Source organism: Mercurialis annua, linkage group LG8, assembly GCF_937616625.2.
Source record: "Mercurialis annua linkage group LG8, ddMerAnnu1.2, whole genome shotgun sequence".
In the NCBI taxonomy this organism is placed as follows: Eukaryota; Viridiplantae; Streptophyta; class Magnoliopsida; order Malpighiales; family Euphorbiaceae; genus Mercurialis; species Mercurialis annua.
This window is the reverse complement of record NC_065577.1, coordinates 38,069,638-38,082,434: the sequence shown is the minus strand read 5'-3', so window position 1 is coordinate 38,082,434 and position 12,797 is coordinate 38,069,638. Positions and strand designations below refer to the sequence as shown.

General features: G+C 30.0%; 2 protein-coding genes and 1 non-coding gene across 3 annotated transcripts; all 3 read left to right on the top strand.

The window, feature by feature from the left end:
- Window positions 1-1,964: 1,964 nt before the first annotated feature.
- Window positions 1,965-6,141, top strand: LOC126662031 (uncharacterized). Its single transcript, XM_050355917.2, has 4 exons — window positions 1,965-2,070; window positions 2,939-4,220; window positions 4,898-5,084; window positions 5,186-6,141. Exons 2-4 carry the CDS (start codon window positions 3,006-3,008, stop codon window positions 5,788-5,790), a joined length of 2,007 nt encoding a protein of 668 aa, XP_050211874.2. The 5' UTR covers window positions 1,965-2,070; window positions 2,939-3,005; the 3' UTR covers window positions 5,791-6,141.
- An 897-nt stretch (window positions 6,142-7,038) lies between these two features.
- LOC126660882 (dirigent protein 10-like) lies at window positions 7,039-8,068 on the top strand. The gene has a single exon (XM_050354585.2). The coding sequence runs from the start codon at window positions 7,115-7,117 to the stop codon at window positions 7,979-7,981; it is 867 nt and encodes a 288-aa protein (XP_050210542.1). The 5' UTR covers window positions 7,039-7,114; the 3' UTR covers window positions 7,982-8,068.
- Window positions 8,069-10,069: 2,001 nt separating this feature from the next.
- TRNAP-AGG (transfer RNA proline (anticodon AGG)) lies at window positions 10,070-10,141 on the top strand. The gene has a single exon. It is a non-coding gene; the product is annotated as a tRNA-Pro (tRNA).
- The last annotated feature ends 2,656 nt before the right edge of the window (window positions 10,142-12,797 follow it).

The window sequence follows — 12,797 nt, the reverse complement described above, 5'->3', positions numbered from 1 at the left end:
TTGTAATGATATAGTGTTGACATTGTGTTAATTTTCGGTTGATATTTTGTTGATTTTAGCATTGGTGAAAAGGAAAATAATGATGTTAAATTATTATAGTGTTACAATGTCGATCTTATGTTGATATTGCATTAATATTATGTTGATATTTAATTGATTTTATCATTAACGAAAAAGAACACATTATATGTGAAAATAAAATAAAAAAATTGAAATTAAATTGAAAAAATATTGAAAAAATAAAAATTAGTATAAAAACATATTGAAAAATTTAAATCAGTTAGTTTATTACATATGTTGATATCAACATAACATCAACACAATATCAACACAAGATCAACATTGTAACATTTTAATAATTCAATATTATTATTGTCCTTTTCACCAATGTTAAAGTCAACAAAATATTAACCGAAAATCAACACAATTTCAACATTGTAACATGGCAATAATTCAACATCTTTGTTTGTCTTTTTTCCCAAAGCTAACATATCATTATCTAGTCTCAGTTAAATTTTTATTTTTTTAGTTTATTTCACGGACATCATTATCTTATTTGTAAATGTTAAAATCAATAAATATCAACTGATTATCAACATAAAATTAACATAAAATCAACAACACTGAAACATTACAATAATTTTATCAATTTACCATTATCAACAAATCGTGCTGCAGAATTAAAAAAACACAGAAATATAACCAGACATAGTAAAACTGCAGAAATAACATATTTTCATTCCATAAAATCATAAAATTATTTTATGTACATGAAAATTAGTATTACATTTCTTAAAGATAATCTTTACACATGTTTAATGGTAAAAAAATTATCGTGACTTAAAAACAGTTAATAAAATAATTTCTAGATCTGAAAATGAAAAAGAAAAAGAAGAAGAATGGTGAATTTTTTTGTCTCAAAATCTGATCATATGCCTTTAAAAAACTTTTTAAAATCATTAAAAACTTCTGATATCTATTCTTCCTTGCGACAATAAACTCCGATTCAGATCTGAAAAAGAAAACACAAAAATAAGCGAACGGCGGCGGCACAACGAAGGCGGCAGTGGAGCGGCACTGAGACTTGATGAAGGGCGACGACTATCAGAAGAAGAAATCGTGGGGAGAAGAAGAAAAGAAATAAGAGAAAAACGAAAAAGAAATCGCCAATGTCAGAGCTAAGAAAGAAGTTCGTATAAAAGAGAAGAATTTAAAAATTTAGGTCAAGAAAGTAATAAAAGACTGTATGAAAAGTAAAGAAAATTTTTGGCCCGTATAAAAGTTATTGGGGTAAGAAATCCCGTAAAACATATAAAAAGCCCTTTTATATTTCGACAATTATTTTATAAGGAAATTATAATTCCATATTTGCAAAAACATTTAACCCAAATTATAACGGATCTGAAAATAGCAAAAACATGTGTATTGGAAATAACAAAATATTTTATGTATCTGAGAAAATAACCGTATCCTTGCCCTAGCGCCAAATACGCCAACAGACAGCACAATTAAATGAAATTTTTTGGGCGCGTAAATGCATGAAACGACAAACAAAAACAAACCCACCATCCAATATTTCTTACTTTAATTTTCACAAAAATAAATTATTCAATTCAATCAATCATTTTAGCATCTATTTCTCTCTCTATTTCCTTTTTGTTTCTTCACTACAATTCCTTGGTTTATTTATGATCATGGTGATCATTATAATACTAATATTTAAAGAAAACCCAATAAATTTATCAAAGATTTAAAATAACCCAATAAAAATTCTTTGTTTTTATATTTTGCGTGTAAAAATTTGCAACAAAATGAAGTGAATTTTGACTTTTGTTTTACATTTATTATTTGTTGAAGTGTTGACTGTTTTTAATAATAAGTCGGCGTCTCTCTCTATCTATTTCTTTTAATCAAGATTTTGTTTTAGAGAGTGATTTATAATTAAAGATTGTTTCTTTATTTACATAACGTTAAAATGAGGCAATTTTGATTCCAAATTGACTCGTGGGTGGAATAAAAAGATTCATCTGTTCTTGATATTGACGATCTTTCGAAAAATACTACAAAAAGGTCAGTTTTTTATTTGGTTCTGATCATTATTTTCTGGGTTTCTTTTATTTTTGTTGGTTTGTATTTATTTTGTGAAGATGGGTTTTTGATTTAATGTTTTGTTTTGTTTGTTCTGTTTTGTAATAAAGCCATGGATTGTTATTTGTTGTTATGATTGTTGCTTGTTTTGTTCTTTTTTATGATTTGATTTCATGCTATTATGGAAGTTTGGTGATGATGAATTTTGGAATTTAATAGTATATAGTTTTGTAATGTTCATTTAATGATAATGATAACTGATACTCAATTTAAAGTCCTTTCTATATTGTTTTAGTTATTGCTGACCAAATGAAATTATCTCCTATGATTTTGTTTCTGCATATGTGACTAGCCTGCAAAGTTTGTAAATAATTATATTATGTTTAGGGTATTCTAATCCATTTTTAGGTTTTTTTTTTCTCAAAATGTAAATCCAAACTTTTGTTTAGGTTTTGTTTAGGCTTACTTGTTGTATATCCAATAAGGGAAGTTGTTGCTGGTTTAGGCTATGTTTTTGGTGTGAGGTGTGTATTTAGAAAATTATATTCTACTTTAGTTTACGGGTTGGCGTTTCGTGATTGTGTTTAGAGCCAAACTTTAGTTTTATCTTCAGGTTCATCTCATCAATTTTGCTGCTAAAATCTATTTTTGGGAATTGTCTTAATTTGGCATGTATTACTTAGGAAGATAGAGCATGTATTGTAGGCTTGTAGCTTACTATTGTTTTGATTTATGGGCATTTAATTCTTATTTTTGCATATATAGCAAATAGGAAAAAATGGAAAATGGAAAATTGTTAATTTTTTATATTGTTTTCCTGAAAATACCAATTCTATTTGATTGGATGCAGGTATACGATTGTGTTCTTTCGGGAGTGTCTTCAATCTTCAGACTACTTACTTAAAGTAGCTGAAGAAATGTCGACAAAACGAGAATTTAAACAGCCAACGCCAAGTATTATAGCGAGATTAATGGGTCTTGATGAACCTCCGCGGCAGCAGCCTGTTCAAAAGAAACCAAGAGTGCTATCTGAGGATTATTTGTATAGAGTTGTTTCTATTGGTGTCAGAGAGAAATTATATGATAGCTATTCATTTAGACCAATTCTTGAAGATCAGGATGAGTGCAAGAATGTCTTTCAAGTGTTAGAATCTTTGAGGAGAAACAAGCGCCAACTTTCGGGGAATAAGAAACTTGATGAGACAAATGATGTCTCTTTACAAGCAGGGCAAGTCGCAGAATTTGGAGGCATTACTGTGTGCAAGAAATCAAGGAAATGTGAACAAAAGTATGTGGACCCGCTGAAGAAAGTTCAGAATGGTTATGGGATATACGTTGATGATACAAACAAGTCGAGGAAATCAAATTTGAAGGTGGACAACAGATCATTCCTAACTTCCAGTACTTCGGTCCTAAAACCAAACTTGCGAGAGGCAGGTAACATTGATTCAGGCAATGAAAAGAAAAATGATATTTTAATTACTCGTAAAAGGAATATGCGCGTGGAAGTGAAAGGAAGCCAAAACATTCCAAATGGCGTTCAAACTGGCATGCGAAGGTCTAGATTTTTAAGGGAAAGAACCAAAGATGTCGGGCACAGTACAAGTACTATATCTTGCATGAAACCATGTTCTGAAATTAGTGTTAATAAGCCCTTTGAAAAAGAATCTAGGCCGAGTATACGTTCTTCTCCAGTTTTATCTTATAGGAACAGCCAGGTTTACAATTCAGATGGATCATATGTGGCCAGGGCAGCGAAGAAACAAATATCCGAAAGATGGAAGACAGCAAAAAAGTTTCAACTAGCTGAAAGGGCTAGTAGTTGCAAAACTCGGGGTGAAGATGGTTCAGGCATTGGAGGTGTTAACTTTTGTAATTCTCTAGGCTTAAGCAGTTTGGGTGGTGGGGAGAATGAGTGTTTTAGAAATATATCAAAATACAGGTCCCTACTTCCGTACTTCAATGCTGATGCGAATCCTGATACGAGAAGCAGCTATGAAGCGTGCACAAATGGCGAACAACTGAGAGACCAAGAATCCATCAATAGGTTAAAAGAGAAGCCAGGGGAGAAAGACTCGATTTTGTTAGCAGAAGAGAAAGATTCACCGGATATGCAAGATGTTTCAGTTCAGGTCTATTGCCTCTTGCTCATGGAATTTATTTTAGAAAAAAAAAATACCTGTGTGCTTAAAATCGAATAATGCGGATTTTAATTTAGAAGATAATATTAATATTAAATGTTTTTCTATGCAAAATTGTTTGCAATGAGCTTTTTCTGTTTGTTTACATTTAGATTCACTATCCTAAAACTTTCTACTTTGCACTTTTCAACTATGTTCATGAAAACTTCTTGAGTTCTACATTTCGAGGTTTCATTTTCATTTTGAGAAACGATTCTGAGACTCATAAACTCTATATTTATAGTCTATAATTATGAAAAATTATTGTTTTTCTGTCTGTTTCCGTTCTATATAGCTTTTTAACAAGCTATATTGCTCCTGCATTAAAATAAAGTCAAATCATATGTTCATAGCAATCCTTAAAGACATTGTATAAATTGATCCTGCCGTTTTTGCAGGTAACAATAAAGTTTAAATGATATTCTAAATGGCTGCTGTTTTTGAGTACTAACCACTAAGCATGTTGTCTGCTTCCTATTTACAATTTCATTTGGTATATCCGTATATGCTGATAATTTTTAGATCTTACTCTGATTTTTTTTTTTAAATTGATTTGATTTTCGTTTAATGAGTACATACCTGAAATTATTTATTCCATTTCTTAAATGCAATCTTTCATGATTTTTCAGGAAATATGCAGAGAAATATTTGAAGAAGATTCTATCTCTTCACCATATTCTGGTACAGACCCAGAGTCTCCGATGAGTGCAGAGGAGGCTTATCGACTTAGTCCAAATTCTGTACTGGAACCATCATACAAGAAAGAAATCACATACATCTCTGATTGTTTTAAAAGTGTGAAAACTTCTTTACATGGTTAGCTAACAACTCCTTTTCTTCTAGTTTTACATATATGATATATCTATTTTTGTGAATGTGTTATTTTTTTATTATTTGACAATTCTTGTTTTTGACAGGTTTACAACTGCAACTTGAACTTCTAGAATCAGAGGCATTCGAAACATACTCGGAAATATCCAGCATTATGGTTTCTAGTGACGAAGATTCGGAGGAAGGATCCGTAAATGACTCTGATGAAAAACAAAACCTTATGCATTTAGTCAAAGTTGAAGAGAGCAGGGACTTCTCCTATATGGTAGACGTGTTGGCAGAGGCGGGTTTTTGCAATACAAACACGCAAACAGATTATGACATGTGGCACTCTCGAGAGTTAATCAGTTATTGCGTCTTTGAGTCCATGGAGAAGAAGTATGGCGGACAGATATCTTGGAAGAGATCAGAAAGGAAGCTATTATTTGACCGCATAAATTCCGGACTGGTTGAGATTTTACAACCGTCGACAGGTTTGCTAGCTTCAACAAAACCTTTATCGAGAAGGTTATGCTTTAGCCAGGGAGATGAAATGATTGAGGAGAAGCTATGGAAGTTTCTCGTTAACCAGGTAAACGAATCTGAGAAATTCTTTGGGAGAGACGATAAGTGGATGAAGTTGGATGAAGATATTCAGATTATCGGTAGAGAAATAGAGAATTCTTTGATTGATGAACTGTTTTTTGGGTAGATGGCAGTTTCATTCTTGATATATAGTGAGAATTACATTAGATAGGCAGATATTTTTGATTGTTTTTGAAGAAAAAAGCAGAGTCAGAGATTTTATTTTTTTGTTTCTTGGACTTGTCATCTGTTTTGGTCATTACCTTTTTTCAGAACCATTAGAGATAGACAAGGGTGTATAGCAAAAGTTTTGATAGTGTGAGGTTTGAGATTGATAAGTCAATTTCTGTAGTTTTTGTTAAAGAATACAAGTGATTCATAGATATTCTTTCGTGCTATATCAAGGTATTGTTTCAAAAAATTTGCATTTTTGTCACCGTTGATGAGAAATAATAATAGTCGAGTTTTTCTTCGAGAAGCTGTTTGATCTGCATAAATTGTTGCAGGCAATTGCAGTCTATGTTGTTCCAAAATTTATCAAGTTCCATTTTTCTGCATTTTGTTTCGGATTTTGAAACGCTTCTGAAACTGTAAAAGTTTGTTTCTTTATTTTTAATTTCGTATTGGCATTTCTTATTTTAGCGTTTTTATTCTCGTGTTACATAGATTGCAGTAGTATTCCTGTGTTTAAGCAATGCGTGATGTGTTGGTCATCTTCCTGAAATGGTATTCTGGGGATCAACCTGTGAAAACCCATTTTTTAAAAGGACATCTGCTAGTTCAAAATTCTATAAATACACATTTTTCTTTTCATATGATGTATCAGATGCAGGATCTTTCCGAAAGTTCTGTCGTCGTTCTCCGTGATCAATTATATTGTACATTTTATGTTCTTTGGTGTGATGCTCTCTTTGGATGTCAGAATCATAGAGTTATCAGTTGCCCTAACAGTTGCAGTTTCTGTAGTATGAAATATGCTGAAACGCGAAACGCCAAAATAGTACATAAGCAAAACAACATTCTTATAAAGATAGTCATAGACATATATATATAGTTTTGAAGTTTTATAAGCGTTTTCAGAAATGGAAACGAAATGTTGAGACATAAAACTCGGGAAATTTCCATGTAACACAGTAGTTGCAGGGTTTGCAGAAATAATATTCTCAGGACACAAAAAGTTTCTTACTAAAGGTGATCCAGACCTTATAATTAGCTGTAGTGGAAAAGTTGATCCAGACCTTGTTTAGGTGAGCTAAAACACAGATTAATTTATTTCTAACCATAGCACTAAAACTTATTATTGTACCAACTCCATTTCATCAACTCTTAATACTCAACTCAAAACTATAAATACACATATTGGCGTTACCCTAAATGCATAACCAGAAACACAAAAGAAATCTAGCAATTCTTAACTCTGTTATCTCATTCTTCCCACTGCAATTTATCAAATGGAAAACAACAAATTTCTAGCCTATTTTCTCTTCATTTCCCTCACCATTGCCTTAACAACCGCTTCCCGGATGCTCGACGAGGATCCCGAGGCTCCGGTGGTGCCACCAGAGCCATTCCCCACACCAGTAGCATCCACGCAGCCGGGTGTTTCTGCAGGCACGGGTTCCACGCCAACGGTTAACTCTGATGGTCATACCTTAACCTTTTTCATGCACGATATTCTTGGAGGGTCAAACCCTACAGCTCGAGCTGTAACAGGCATTGTCAGCAACCCGGCAGTCAACGGTCAAGTTCCGTTCGCCAAACCCAACGGTGCAGTCCTCCCGGTTAGCAACGGGGTGCCTCAAAACAACAACAACAACGGACTTATTAATAACAATAACCTACCTTTCCTCACAGGCCTAAGTGGTACCACAGCAAATGTTGTGTCACAAAATAATGGTAATAATAATAACGGATTTAATTTCCCGGTCGTTAGCGGAGACAGCCTTCCGTCAACTCCTCAACAGCTCATGTTCGGAACCATGACCGTGATCGATGATGAACTAACCGAAGGGCACGATTTAAGGTCACAATTTGTTGGCAGGGCACAGGGGTTTTACATAGCTAGTTCTGTTGATGGTACTAGTCAAACTATGGCATTTACAGTTATGTTCCAAAACAGTCATTATGAAGATAGTCTTAGCTTTTTCGGGGTTCATCGGACCGCCGTGTCGGAATCTCAGCTTGCTATTATGGGCGGCACCGGAAAATATGTGAATGCTCAGGGATTTGCCATTGTTAAGACGTTCCCGGCTACTAATCAGCATGAGACTGATGGTATAGAGACTCTGCTTGAGTTTAGTGTCTATGTTACATACTAAATGTTTGTGTTTGATATTTTAAGTTGTCTTGAGTATGTTGTAATGTGTGCTTGTTTTTGAAATTTCAGTTTGTTTGTTTTTCATGAATTTAAAGAAAAAACAATTAGAAAATTACTTTGTATAACTTGAAATAATCAATTACATTTTCATTCTAAAATGTCTCATTTTAAAATTCATTTTTACTTTTAGGTTGAGTTTTTTTTCCTATTCTTCTTTTAGTCATTTTAAAAAAAGGGTTAATGTCAAAAAAAATCACGAACTTTACACGTTTTCTCATTTTAATCATGAAGTTTAAATTTTCTCATTTTCATACACGAACTGCCACTTTTCCCAAATTCATACACGGTGCTGAAGTGGCACTCATTCATTGGTGTAAAATGACCTCCACCTCAGCGAATTACACTAATGGAGCCGTGACACCTCAGCACCGTGCATGAATTTGAGAAAAAAATGGTAGTTCGTGCACGAAAATGAAAAAATTTAAAGTGCATGATTAAAATGAGAAAACATGTAAAGTTCGTGAATTTTTATGACATTACCCAAAAAAAATTACATGAAAATAAAATAGGGGTAATGTCATAAAAATTCACGAACTTTACATGTTTTTTCATTTTAATCATGCACTTTAAATTTTCTCATTTTCATGCACGAACTACCACTTTTTCTCAAATTCATGCACGGTGCTAAGGTGTCACAGCTCTATTGGTGTAATTCGCTGAGGTGGAGGTCATTTTACACCAATTAATGAGTGCCACCTCAGCAGCGTGTATGAATTTGGGAAAAAGTGGTAGTTCGTGTATGAAAATGAGAAAATTTAAACTTCATGATTAAAATGAGAAAACGTGTAAAGTTCGTGATTTTTTTGACATTAGCCGAATAAAATAATAATAATAATAATAAATACTTCTAAAATGGAACAAAGAGCTATAAAGAAGATTTATTTCGGTGTATCTTTTTATCTTTTATCTCACCCCTAAAGGGTTTTTTTTTTAATCTTTTTATTGCATCACTTTTTTTATAGTATATTTAGTCTTCTACCAAGTAAGCATAATCAAATTCAATTGATTTAATTGAACATACTTGGTTATAATTGAAATGAAACGTTTTTTAAATGAAACTATAACTGCTAAAATTAAAAAGTTTAATTGTAACTCATAAGAGGAGTAAAACTTTAAATCTTTAGGTTATTGCATCCAATAAAAAATGCATGAGAATTGTGTAACCTTTTATTATAACTATACTCGTCAAATTACTTAGTAATATAAATGCATGAGAATTGTGTGTCCTTTTATTATAACTATACTTGTCAAATTACTAAGTAATATATAAAATAATAGTTAATTAGAAATAAGTTATTTTATTTAATATTTTATATGATTTTATTAATAGTTTAATATTTTTAATTGATAATCAAATTTTATAATTATCGAGAATTTAAATAGAAAATATCAAACAATAATTAAAATAACAATCTATTTGAAGTAGTTTAATTTATTTAGAATTCCATATGATTTAGAAAATAATTATTAAATATTAAAAGTAGTCTATTTTAATTAGTATTCTAAACAATTATCTTAACATAGTAGTTTATTTTAGTTGGTATTCTAATTTTGATAATTATTTTAATATAGTATTTTATATTAGTTAGTACTCTAATTTCAATAGTTTTTAATTAATAATTATATTTTATAAAATGAAAATTACATTAACGTAGATGTGCATGTTTCCCATCCGTACTTTTATATATAGTATAGATAAGATCACACATCTTGTAACTTATTTAAGTAGTTAATTTTTTTTGTTTGGTCAAAGTTTTAAGTAAAAGCATTTAATTTTTTTTTGGTTGAACCGTACTCATATATGTAGCCGTTTAAAATTTGGGGCCAGAGTTTGCCTCCTGCAAGGGACCTACACGGCTCAAGTGGGGATTAATCTGAATGGAGAAGACTTAAAGATTTGAGACCCGTTCAGAAAACCTCATGTACCCCGTATTTTTTAAGTAGTTAGTTGAGAAGTGAAGAAGGGAAGATGAGTTTATCCCTACACATTTAGTTAAATTATTACATATAACAAATTAATATCATCAAAGGGCATTTGGTCTAGTGGCATGATTCTTGCTTAGGGTGCAAGAGGTCCCGAGTTCAATTCTCGGAATGCCCCATTTTCTTTTTACCACCCTCATTTATTTAGGAACAAAGTTAAACACTCTATACTCGTTTTTAATACTCCCACATTCTTTTTTAGTTGTCCATTTAAGCAAATGAATTTGTCTATATTTAATTGTTCATTTAGAATTTTAAGATAATATTAGCTATTATCTTTCAAATTTAATCCTCCCTAATAAATAATTTTATAACTCAATTTACAAAACATTTATTTCATAATAGAGTTATATTAATATTTTACTCCTATTATTTAAACAAAAATCTCACTATTTTAATATGTGCAATTTTGGCTAAATGGACAACTAAAAAAGAACGAAAGGAGTAAAAGATCAACATTTGGGTTCAAGGGATTAAACAATCACTTAAGTTATTAGTAAAGATATAAGCTACATAAAATAGATAAGAAAATTAAGGGACCTAAGTAAGCTATTGACCTAGAATAAATAAACCCTCATCATGTCCTTTTAAAAATACAAAGGTCAAACTAATTTTATAAAAATTATGGCGAAGGTATAAAAAATTTCAATATTTTTTTAAAAGTATAGATCAGTTTTTTTATATTTTTAGAGCACAATTAAATCTTCGTATTTTTAAAATTAAACAATTAAATTCTTGTTGTTTTAAAATCAAACAAATAAACTATCTTAATTTATTTTTGGGACATTTTCTCTTCAAATTTTCAATAAATATTTTAGGCATTAAAATTATTTTTGAATTTTTTCCCTATATGATTATGAGAGACATGTTAGCCATTAACGAGTGTTTCTAATGGTGGTATACGAAAGGAGTTATTTATTCTATTTGAAAACAAAAAGGACTTAACTATACCCAGAAAAAATAAAAGGGCCGATAAGTACTTTTATAAAAATTATAATTTTTTTTTGAAAAAATTAGAATAAGTATCCTATTTTTAAAAATAATTTGATTTCCTACCTCACAAGAAAAAGATGAAGAAAACACCTCACTTTTTTTATTGTTTTTATTTTTTTACTCTGACACATGTTTACATTATAATTATGCCTAATTTTTATTATTATTTTACTCAAGCCATATTTTTTTGAGAAAACAACAAAAATACCAAAAAAAACCCATCAATTTCACACTTTGCCATCAAATTTAATTTTATTACACGCGTATCACAAAGATTTCAACACTACCATTTTTGCTGACGTAAGCAGGTGCATGACCCGCGCATGATGCGCACTGCGCAGCTCATAGTAGCCTTGTTTACTATCTGTTAAACAAAAACAGATTGTTTGTATATTAAAATCTACTTCCTCCGTCCCATTTTATTTGTCCACTATTCTATATTTAAATGTCCTAAAATAATTATCACATTTGTATTATATACACAGATTTTCCTCTTTTACCCTTAATATAAATGGATATAATTTATAGAATATTATGTACCATAAATACATATGTTTGACTATCTTACATTTGTTTATTCATAAACTTGTAATTTTGTTGGCATTTAATGTTATTACTATTATTGTATTGACTATTCTTCTTTTCTAATATAGCAATTGTAAATTAACTCAAGAATCAAAAAGGGTACAAAAGGAAGAACTGTCAGTAATTAAAATTTTCTTAATATGTATGAAATTAGAAAGTGGACAAACAAAATGGGACGGAGGGAGTATTATTTTATCAATAAAATTATATCAATAAAATTATATCAATAAAATTATTTAACATTTTCATTTTCATTATTATTAAAATTAAAGTTTCACTTTTAAAAATACCAAAATTATTTAAATATTTTATGTCACAATTTTTAAAACTGCAATTTTTTTTAAAATTTGATAAAAAAATACTATAAAAATACAAACTATGATATATAAATATAATACAAATTTATTTTATTGAATAAAATATATACATGTAAGATACATATTATATACAATTAAAAAAACTAAATATGTATCTATTATGTATAAATTATGTATCAAAAATGTATCTATTAGATACATTTAAAAAGTTATATTTTTAGAATAAAAAAAATAAGTGTAAAACAAATAAAGAAATACATTAATGATATATATAATATAAATTTCTATTTTTAAATAGAAAAAATATACATCTTTAATACATACTAAAAAAACAAAATGTATATATCGTGTATATTTAATAAATGTATTTATCATGTATAAATAATGTATCGGAGATGTATCAAAATTTGTATTAAAGATGTATAAAATATATATCAAAGATGTATCAAGTAAGTTTGTTTATTTTAAAAATTTATTATATAAATTAAATTCATCGTGTTGTTATTAATTAAAATTAATTTTTTTAATTTAAAATAATTGTTTTGTTAATAAATCATAATAAATGTATTTGAAGATGTATAATATGTGTACCTATTATATAAAGTATAAACTATAAAAGTGTGTGAAATGGTTTCCACTTTGAAAACAATAAGCCAAAAAAGTTCTCCACTGCCATAGTTTTACCGTTTTAGACCACTTTATCCTTCTTGTTTAAAGCTTCTGCATCTTTGCCCTTGCTTCTCTTTTTCTCGCCTCAGGTTCACTGCTCTTTTTCTGATTTAAATTTCACTTTCTTCATTCATTTGTTAGGCTTAGGCCTTAATGTTAATTAAATTAAAACTTATGTAGAATGTTAGCACTGCACCACTAATACCAACT